General features: G+C 54.9%; 1 protein-coding gene across 1 annotated transcript in view; it reads left to right on the top strand.

The window, feature by feature from the left end:
* LOC103625269 (SH3 and multiple ankyrin repeat domains protein 3) overlaps positions 1-10,496 on the top strand; it is a gene marked incomplete at both ends in the record, with an annotated part of 100,186 nt that overhangs the window by 53,176 nt on the left and 36,514 nt on the right. The window contains one exon of the mRNA XM_017727124.1: positions 4,289-4,424. Coding sequence (XP_017582613.1) covers positions 4,289-4,424 — 136 coding nt within the window. The remainder of the gene's footprint in view (positions 1-4,288; positions 4,425-10,496) is intronic.

The following is a 10,496-nucleotide window of genomic DNA, read 5'->3' on the forward strand; positions in this document are numbered from 1 at the left end:
AGGAATGTTCTGCTCCGAGTTGGGAACGAATCCGGAGCTTGGATTTCTCCAGGAGATGTCTTGGAACACGAAGTTTCCCAGTAACCAAGGAGAGAGGAATTCCTAAAAATAACCATTCCCGAATTACCGGGCTCGGAGAGCGGATCCCAAAGATCTCCGGGAGAGGTGCTCGGGAATGGTGCTGAGCCCTGGAATTCCGGAGGGTTGGGATGAGGATTGGGCTCTCCCGGTTTTCCAGAGGGAGGAAATGGAGGGCAATGGAGGCAGGGATGGATTGGGAGCACAAGGAATTCGAGGAGGGAAATGGGATTCGAATCCCAAGGAATTCTGTGGAAGTGGAGAATGGTCTCCGGTTATCCCGAGGGTTTTGTTGGAGCGTCGGAATTCCTTCAAAACCGCGGGATTCGGGTGCAAGGGAGCGGAATGAGGAGTGGGAGACAATTCCCAACAATTCCCTGGCTGGATCCGGGTGGAAACCGGGATCTGATCCCAGGGAAAAGGGACGGGATGAGAGGGAAGGGGCCAGGGGAGGTTTCTGTGGAATATTTGGGAAAATTCCTTCCTGGAAAAGGTTGGGAATGATTGGAATGGGCTGAGCAGGGCCGTGGGAATCCCCATTCCAGAGGGATTTCAAATCCATGGATGTGGCACTCGGAGGCGGGAATGGCAGTGCTGGGAATGCTCCCAGAGGGATTTTCCAACCTCAGGGATTCCCGGATTCCAGGATTTGGGGATTGTGGGGATCCCAACCCGGCAATGGCTGACGGGAGAACCTCGGGAATTTCCCATTCCAGCGGATCCTGCCAGGCAGGGAATGGCGGTTCCAGGCTTGGGAATTCCCTTGGGAAAAGGGATCTCTCCCAGAAATTCCTGGATTTCTCCCAGATTTTTTGGTTGGATCGGGAAGATCCTGGAAGGACCAAATTCCAGAGCTCCCTGAGCTTCCCGCCTGGATCCCTGATGGGGGAGGGATCCAGCGGGATTGGAATGGGATCTGGGAATGACTCCGGAGCCGGGAGAAGGTTCCTGAGGCTCCAGGAATCTGCCTGGAATGGGCTCTGGAATGTGGGTATGGAATTCCAGCAGTTCCCTGGAAATCCCGTTCCACGGATTCCAGTAAATCCCAATTCCTGCACCAGTAAATCCCTTGGGAATTTGCCCAGGGAATGGGATGGACTGGGAGAGATGGGAGAGATAATCCTGGATAATCCCAAATTCTCTGGAATGGGAATCCCAAACTCTCTGCTCTCTTCCTATTGGTGGAGATTGATCCCAGAATTCCCGGAGCTCTTCCCGCCGCTCCGTGTTTATCCCAACGGATGGATCTGTCCCCAGGGATGGCCCTGAGGGAATTCCGCCTTCCTTCCCTCCAAGGAATGTCCCATTCCCGGGAATGTGTGGGATCATTGGCAGCTCCTGGACGAAGGGATGGAATTCCACAAAATCCTGGAGTGCTCTGGGTGGGAATGGACCCTAAATCCCGTTCCAAGGGCAGGGAAGCTTCCCCGATCCCCGGCTGCTCCAGCCCGGCCTTGGAATGGGAGCACCAGGAATTCTGAGCAGGAATTCCCTGCTGGGATCCACGGATCTGCTCCCTGGGAATTCCATCCCATCCCTCTCCTCTCTCCTCCATGACTCCCGTGGAATCCGGCTCCCAACGATCCAGGGGAGAATTCCTGCTCAGAATTCCTGGTGCTCCCTGCTCCACCACCGGGAATCCTGGAATGCTTGAGGCTGGAAAACCCCTGGATCCCATGGAATTCCCACCCCCAATCCACGTCCCCAAGCGCTGCATCCATGGGGATTTCAATCCCTCTGGAATGGCAATTCCCGCTGCCTGGGGCCTTTTCCAATGCGGGATATTCCCAACCTTTTCCAATCCTGACCCTGCTCCAATTCCACCTTTTTCCCCTGGAGATTCCGATCCAGACCCGCTCCCAGCTCCCACCTCACTTCCCACCTCTTCCCAATGGAATTTTTCCTGGTTTTTGGCCGTTCTTGGGCACTGATCCCACAATTTCCAGCTCAGGATCAACTCCAAGAATTCCTTGGAATTGCATCCATTGGATCCATCCTGCTGGAGGCTCTTCCCTTCTCCTGGATCTCCTCTTTTCCCAACGTCTCCTCGATTTGGGATCCTCCTGGATCTCCTCAACCTCTGGGAATTTTTCATTCCCACATTTGGATTCGAAGCCACTTTTTCCATGATTTTCCTCCGGATTTGGCTCCTTCCAGGCCTCAAGCTCCTCTCCAGGGACCTTTGTGTCCAAAAACCGGGAATTTTTCCCAATTTCTCGGCGTGTCCGGGATTCTCCTGCCTGGCTCTGCTCGGATCCGATGCTTTGCTTCACTTCCCTGCCTCCTTTTCCACGCGGCAGCTGGAATTCATGGAATTTTGCTCATCCATGGTTTCCCAAATCCCGGGATCCAGCAGCTCCTTTTTCCTCTCCCTTCCGTGGGATCTTTTGGGGTTTCTCCACGCTGGGGGTCATTCCCATGGGAATGATCCCGAAGATTTGGTGGGATCTCCTCCTCTGGAATGCAGCTCAGCTCCCGCTGGCTCATCCCGGGTGAGTCAGAGCGGGAAAAGGAGCCGGGAATTGTCATTCCAGCTTCTCCGGGATGAGCTCTCCCTCCCCCTCCCCGCTCCCGTCAGACCCATTCCTTGGGATTTTTCCAGCAATTTCGCTCCAGGGAATCATTCCCAGCTCTGAGCTTCATCCTGGTCATTCCCAGGGAATCCGGGATTTGTGTTTGTCGGGAATTGTTGGGATGGGAATTCCCGGAATCCTGATCGGCCCCTTCCAGGATCAGCTTTCCTGGATAAATCCATCCTGGATTCCCGGTGTTATTCCAGGATTTTTGCTGCTTTTCCCACCTGGTGTCATTTCCGGAGGAGCCATTCCTGGGAATTTCAGCCCCTGCTGGGTTTCACTCCAGAATTCCTAGCAAATTCCCAGGAATTGGATGGGAATGAGGTGGGACTGAGCGGATTTTCCCTGTAAACCTCAGGCTGAAGGAATGCTGGGATAGGTGGGATTTGGGAAGGAATTCCCGGCTGGCCTGAAATTCCCAGAGAATCTGGGGCTGCCCCTGGATCCCTGGGAGTGTCCAAGGCCAGGCTGGAGAAATTTGGGATCATGGGAAGTGTCCGGGGCTTGGAATGGGATGAGTTTGAAGTTCCCGTTCCAGGGGGAGGGAATTCCCAGCGGGAAACCCCATCAAAGAAATTTGGGATCGGGAGGAAATTCAGGATCGCCGTCCTCAGGGATTCAACCCATCCCGTTTTTCCCTAAAAAAGAAGAGAAAGAAACCAGGATGAGGAGCTGATTTTTCTGGAAAAGCTTGGGAATTGGGTCAAAATCAGATTGTCTGAGGAAAACGCGGGGATTTTCTTGGGAATTGGATCATGGTGGGATCGATCGGGAAGCGAATGGAATCCGTGGAGTGATGGGGATGTTGGCAATCCAATCGTTATTCCCAAAGCTTGGAAAATGGGATTTAGGGATGGAAATGTTTCCCAAAGTGAGGATCCGGGCGTTAATTCCCATGAAAACCTTGGATTTATGGAATCCTGGAGTCGTCTTGGCTGGAAAACCCCTCGGATCCCACGGAATCCGACATTCCCAGCCCTGCCAAGGCCATTCCCGATCCGTGGCCCCCCAAATCCGCAGGGATGTGAAATCCCGCCGGGAATGGGGACTCCACCCCTGCTCTGGGCTGGAAAAGCTTTTCCAGGAAGGAATTTTCCCCATTTCCAACCCGAAATTCCCTGGCACAGCCCGAGGCTCTTCCCTCTCCTCCTGTCCCCGTTCCTCGGATCCGAGCTTGAGAATTCCCAGTTTATTTTGGGGTCGGGAGAATCCCTCTGCTCTTCCAGCTCTGCAGATCCCTGGAATTCCTGGAATCTCATGGAATCCCTGGAATGGGCTGGGAATGACCTCAAATCCCATCCCGATCCATGGGCAGGGACCTCCCACGATCCCAGGCCGCTCCAACCTGGCCTTGGGCACTTCCAGAGATTCCGAGCCCTTCCCGGAATTCTGAACACTTCCGGAGCTGACCGGACGTTCCAAAAACCCGGGGAAAATCCCATTTTTTGGGGGGGGATCTCCCAGCCGGAAAAGACCATTCCCATCTCCTCCAGCAGCTGCGTGGCGACTCCCAAAGGAGCTGGGGAAAAAACACCAGGAAAAGGCGGAAAAGGCGGGATTTCTGTGCGGGGACTTTGGGGAATTTTCCCGCTGGGAATTCTGATCCATGTGGGGTTTTTTTTGGGATTTTCCAGGTGAATGGAGTGAACGTGGTGAAGGTGGGGCACAAGCAGGTGGTGGCGCTGATCCGGCAGGGCGGGAACCACCTGCTCATGAAGGTCGTGTCCGTCAGCCGCAAGCCCGAACCCGAGGAGGGCGGCCGGACGAAGGGTAGGGAAGCGGGATGTGCCCGTTTGGGGATTTGCCCATTTTGGGATGTGTCATTTTTTGGGGTGCGCTGATTTTTGGGATGAGCCCATTTGGGGATGTGAAGATTTTTGGGATGAACCTGTTTGGGGATGTGAAGATTTTTGGGATGTGAAGGTTTTGGGATGTGAAGATTTTTGGGATGAGCCCATTTTGGGATGTGAAGATTTTTGGGATGAGCCCATTTGGGGATGTGAAGATTTTTGGGATGAGCCCATTTGGGGATGTGAAGATTTTTGGGATGAACCTGTTTGGGGATGTGAAGATTTTTGGGATGTGAAGGTTTTTGGGATGTGCCCATTTTGGGATGAGCCCATTTTGGGATGTGCTGGGTTTTGGGATGAGTTGATGTTTGGGACGTGAAGATTTTTGGGATGTGCCCATTTCGGGATGTGTCTTTTTTTGGGATGCGCTGACTTTTGCCGGAAGAAGGGTAGGGAATTCCCGGGATTCCCTGGATTCGCGGCCTCGCTGACACCCGGGAGGGGGGCGGCGATTCCGGGCGGGAAGGTCGGGGTGTGCCCGTTCGGGGATGGGAAGATTTTTGGGATGAGCCCGTTCGGGGATTTGCCCATTTTGGGATGTGTCTTTTTTTGGGATGCGCTGACTTTTGGGATGAGCCCATTTTGGGATGTGTAGATTTTTGGGATGAGCCCATTTGGGGTGTGAAGATTTTTGGGATGTGCTGGTTTTCGGGATGTGCCCGTTTGGGGATTTGCCCATTTTGGGATGTGTCATTTTTTGGGGTGCGCTGATTTTTGGGATGAGCCCATTTGGGGATGTGAAGATTTTTGGGATGTGCTGGTTTTCGGGATGTGCCCATTTTGGAATGCAGCAATTTCTGGGATGTGCCCGTTTGGGGATTTGCCCACTTTGGGATGAGCCCATTTTGGGATGGGCTGGTGTTTGGGATGTGCCGATTTTTGGGATGAGTTGATGTTTGGGATGCAACAATTTTTGGGATGCGCCTATTTCAGGATGTGTCATTTTTTGGGATGCGCTGACTTCTGGGATGAGCCCAGTTTGGGGATGTGAAGATTTTTGGGATGAGCCCATTTGGGGTGTGAAGATTTTTGGGATGTGCTGGTTTTTGGGATGAGCCCATTTGGGGATTTGCCCATTTTGGGATGCGTCATTTTTTGGGGATGCGCTGATTTTTGGGATGAGCCCATTTTGGGATGTGCTGGGTTTTGGGATGTGAAGATTTTTGGGATGTGCCCATTTTGGAATGCAGCGATTTTCTGGGATGTGCCCGTTTGGGGATTTGTCCACTTTGGGATGAGCCCATTTTGGGATGGGCTGGTTTTTGGGATGCATTGAGTTTTGGGATGCGCTGATTTTTGGAATGTATCTTTTTTGGGGATATGCTGATTTTTGGGAATGCAACAATTTTTGGGATGCGCCCATTTCGGGATGCATCATTTTTCGGCATGCGCCGATTTTTGGGATGAGCCCATTTTGGGATGTGCTGGGTTTTGGGATGTGCTGATTTTTGGAATGTATCTTTTTTTGGGATATGCTGATTTTTGGGATGCAACCATTTTTGGGATGCACCCATTTTGGGATGCGTCGTTTTTTGGGATGTGCCATTTTTGGGATGTGCTGGTTTTTGGGATGTGCTGGTTTTTGGGATGTGCCAGTTTTTGGGATGTGCCGGTTTTTGGGATGCATCTTTTTTTGGGATATGATGGTTTTTTGGATGAGTTGATGTTTGGGATACAACAATCTTTGGGATGCGCCCATTTCGGGATGCGTCATTTTTTGGGATGCACTAACTTTTGGGATGAGCCCATTTTGGGATGTGCTGGTTTTTGGGATGCAGTGATTTTGGGGCGCACCCATTTTTGGGATGAGTTGATGTTTGGGATGCAACAATTTTTGGGATTTGCCCATTTTGGGATGCGTCATTTTTTGGAATGCGTTGATTTTTGGGATACACCTGGTTTGGGATGTGCCCATTTTGGGATGTGCTGATTTTTGGGATGAGCTGATGTTTGGGATGCACCAATTTTTGGGATGTGCTGAGTTTTGGGATGTGAAGATTTTCGGGATGTGTTGATGTTTGGGATGCAACATTTTTTGAAATGCGCCCATTTTTGGGGTGCGCTGATTTTGGGATGCGTTGATTTCGGGATTTGCCCATTTTTGGGAAGCGTTGATGTTTGGGATGCAACAATTTTTGGGATTTGCCCACTTTGGCATGTGTCCATGTTTGGGATGCATCATTTTTTGGGATGCGCTGATTTTTGGGATGCAAAGATTTTTGGGATGCGCTGATTTTTGGGATGCGCTGATTTTTGGGATGTGCTGAGTTTTGGGATGTGCTGAGTGGGAGCAGGGATGGGTTTTTGGGATACTCCGAGTTTCGGGATGTGCCGATTTTTGGGATGTGCTGGTTTTTGGGATGCGCCCTTTTTTTTGGCATGCGTTGATATTTGGGATGCGCCGATTTTTGGGAATGTGGGGAAGCTCTGGAAGGTCCCAACCACATCTGTGGAGTTGTGGGGTTTTTTGGGAATGGTTTGGATTCCCAGGATCCGGAATTCTCGGAGTTGTGAAGCTTTTTTAGGAATGGCTTGGATTCCCAAGAGATGGAATTCGTGGAGTTGTGGTGTTTTTTGGAATTGCTTGGATTCCCAGGATCTGGAAATCTTGGAGTTCTGTTTTTCGGGAATGGCTTGGATTCCCAGGATTTGGAATTCCTGGAGTTATGGTGTTGTCTGGGAATAACTGGGATTCCCAGGATCTGGAATTCCTGGAGTTGTGGCAAATGAGGAGCGAGAGTTTTGGGACCTCATGGATGTGGGAAAGGACGGATGGGGTGGGAATTTAGGGAGGGATTTAGGTGGAATTTTGGGAGTCCTGGGGTGGGTTTTGGGAATCACTTTTGATTCCCAAGATCTGGAATTCCTGGAATTCCCATCAGCTGCTCCTCCTGGGGATCAGCTGCTCCAGGCTCCGTTTGCTGGGAGTTATTGGGATGGGAAAAAAGCCTGGGAACTCCTGGGAATGTGGGGGGCAGGATCCCAAAGGAACACCGGGAACTCTGGGATGGAGCCAGGGACTTGCTGTAGGAATGGATGGTCCCAGGGGATCCCAGAAGGTTCTGGGATTTCATTCCATGGGTTCTGGATCCCGGGAGCAGATCCAAGAGCTTGGGCAGGGCCGGGATTTATCCAGAGGGAAGGGAACAGCTGGAGGCACAGGGTGGAGCCAGGAGGGGCTTGGGGGGATTGTGACTGGAATTCCAGGGAATGGGAGCAGGGGGATGGGAAAAGGAGGGTGGGAAAAGGGGCTGGAATTCTGGGGCTGGGAGCAGAGGGATGGGAAAAGGCGATGGGAGTTTGGGAAGCAGGAGCAGAAGGAGAGGGAAAGGGGGATGGGAATTGGGGTACAGGAGCAGAGGGATGGGAAAAGGGGATGGAATTATGGGGATGGGAGCAGGGATGGGAACAGGGATGGGAATGAGGGGATGGGAGCAGGGATGGGAAAAGGGGATGGAATTATGGGGATGGGAGCAGGGATGGAAGAAGGTGGATGGAAGAGGGAGAACCAGGAGCAGAGGGATGGGAGCAGGAGGATGGAATTCTTGGGACACGAGCCAAGGGATGGAAGCAGAGGGGTTGGAGCAGGGAATGGCAGCAGGGGGACAGGAGCAGGGATGGGAATGGGGATGGGAATGAGAGGATGGGAACAGGGATGGGAACGAGGGGACAGGAGCAGGGATGGGAACAGGGACGGGAATGAGGGGATGGGAACAGGGATGGGAGCAGGGATGGGAACGAGGGGACAGGAGCAGGGATGGGAATGGGGATGGGAGCAGGGATGGGAACAGGGATGGGAATGAGGGGATGGGAACAGGGATGGGAACGAGGGGACAGGAGCAGGGATGGGAACAGGGACGGGAATGAGGGGATGGGAACAGGGATGGGAGCAGGGATGGGAACGAGGGGACAGGAGCAGGGATGGGAATGGGGATGGGAGCAGGGATGGGAATGGGGATGGGAATGAGGGGATGGGAACAGGGATGGAATGAGGGGATGGGAACAGGGAATTAGAACAGGGATGGGAACAAGGGAACAGGAGCAGGGATGGGAACAGGGATGGGAACAGGGATGGGAATGAGGGGATGGGAACAGGGATGGAATGAGGGGATGAGAACAGGGAATTAGAACAGGGATGGGAACGAGGGAACAGGAGCAGGGATGGGAACAGGGATGGGAGCAGGGATGGGAACAGGGATGGGAACGAGGGGACAGAAGCAGGGATGGGAACGAAGGAACAGGAGCAGGGATGGGAGCAGGGATAGAAGCAGAGGGATGGGAGCACGGATGGAAATAGGGGAACAGGAGGGGAAGGAGCAGGAGGGTGGGAGGGATGGGAGCAGGGATCAGGGATCAGGCGGGACAGGAGCGGGGATGGAAGCCGGGATAGAAGCAGAAGGATGGGAGCAGGGAATGGAAGTCGGGGACAGGAGCAGGGATGGAGCAGGGACGGGAGCAGGGATGGAGCAGGGATGGAGCAGGGACGGGAACAGGGATGGAGCAGGGATGGAGCAGGGATGGGAGCGGTGATGGGAGCAGGGATGGGAGCAGGGACGGGAGCAGGGATGGAGCAGGGATGGAGCAGGGACGGGAACAGGGATGGAGCAGGGATGGAGCAGGGATGGGAGCGGTGATGGGAGCAGGGATGGGAGCAGGGACGGGAGCAGGGATGGAGCAGGGATGGAGCAGGGACGGGAACAGGGATGGAGCAGGGATGGAGCAGGGATGGGAGCGGTGATGGGAGCAGGGATGGGAGCAGGGACGGGAGCAGGGATGGAGCAGGGATGGAGCAGGGACGGGAACAGGGATGGAGCAGGGATGGAGCAGGGATGGGAGCGGTGATGGGAGCAGGGATGGGAGCAGGGACGGGAGCAGGGATGGAGCAGGGATGGAGCAGGGACGGGAACAGGGATGGAGCAGGGATGGAGCAGGGATGGGAGCGGTGATGGGAGCAGGGATGGGAGCAGGGACGGGAGCAGGGATGGAGCAGGGATGGAGCAGGGACGGGAACAGGGATGGAGCAGGGATGGAGCAGGGATGGGAGCGGTGATGGGAGCAGGGATGGGAGCAGGGACGGGAGCAGGGATGGAGCAGGGATGGAGCAGGGACGGGAACAGGGATGGAGCAGGGATGGAGCAGGGATGGGAGCGGTGATGGGAGCAGGGATGGGAGCAGGGACGGGAGCAGGGATGGAGCAGGGATGGAGCAGGGACGGGAACAGGGATGGAGCAGGGATGGAGCAGGGATGGGAGCGGTGATGGGAGCAGGGATGGGAGCAGGGACGGGAGCAGGGATGGAGCAGGGATGGAGCAGGGACGGGAACAGGGATGGAGCAGGGATGGAGCAGGGATGGGAGCGGTGATGGGAGCAGGGATGGGAGCAGGGACGGGAGCAGGGATGGAGCAGGGATGGAGCAGGGACGGGAACAGGGATGGAGCAGGGATGGAGCAGGGATGGGAGCGGTGATGGGAGCAGGGATGGGAGCAGGGACGGGAGCAGGGATGGAGCAGGGATGGAGCAGGGACGGGAACAGGGATGGAGCAGGGATGGAGCAGGGATGGGAGCGGTGATGGGAGCAGGGATGGGAGCAGGGACGGGAGCAGGGATGGAGCAGGGATGGAGCAGGGACGGGAACAGGGATGGAGCAGGGATGGAGCAGGGATGGAGCAGGGACGGGAGCAGGGATGGGAGCAGTGGGACAGGAGGGACAGGAGCAGGGATGGATGGAATCAGGAGATGGAATCAGGGGATGGAATCAGGGGATGGAATCGGGGGATTGGAGTAGAGAATGGAATCGGGGATGGCAGCAGGGATAGGAGCGGGGGGATGGGAGCAGGGGGATTGGAGTAGGGAATGGAATCGGGGGGATGGGAGCAGGGATGGAGCAGGGGGATGGGAGCAGGGAATGAAGGGGGGCCGGGATCGGGGCCGCTCCCAGCGCAGCACGCGGGGCTCGGGGGAGGGGGGGAAGGAGGGAAGGGGGGGGGGGGGG

This window comes from Corvus brachyrhynchos, unplaced genomic scaffold (genome assembly GCF_000691975.1).
Source record: "Corvus brachyrhynchos isolate BGI_N302 unplaced genomic scaffold, ASM69197v1 scaffold692, whole genome shotgun sequence".
Taxonomy (NCBI): Eukaryota; Metazoa; Chordata; class Aves; order Passeriformes; family Corvidae; genus Corvus; species Corvus brachyrhynchos.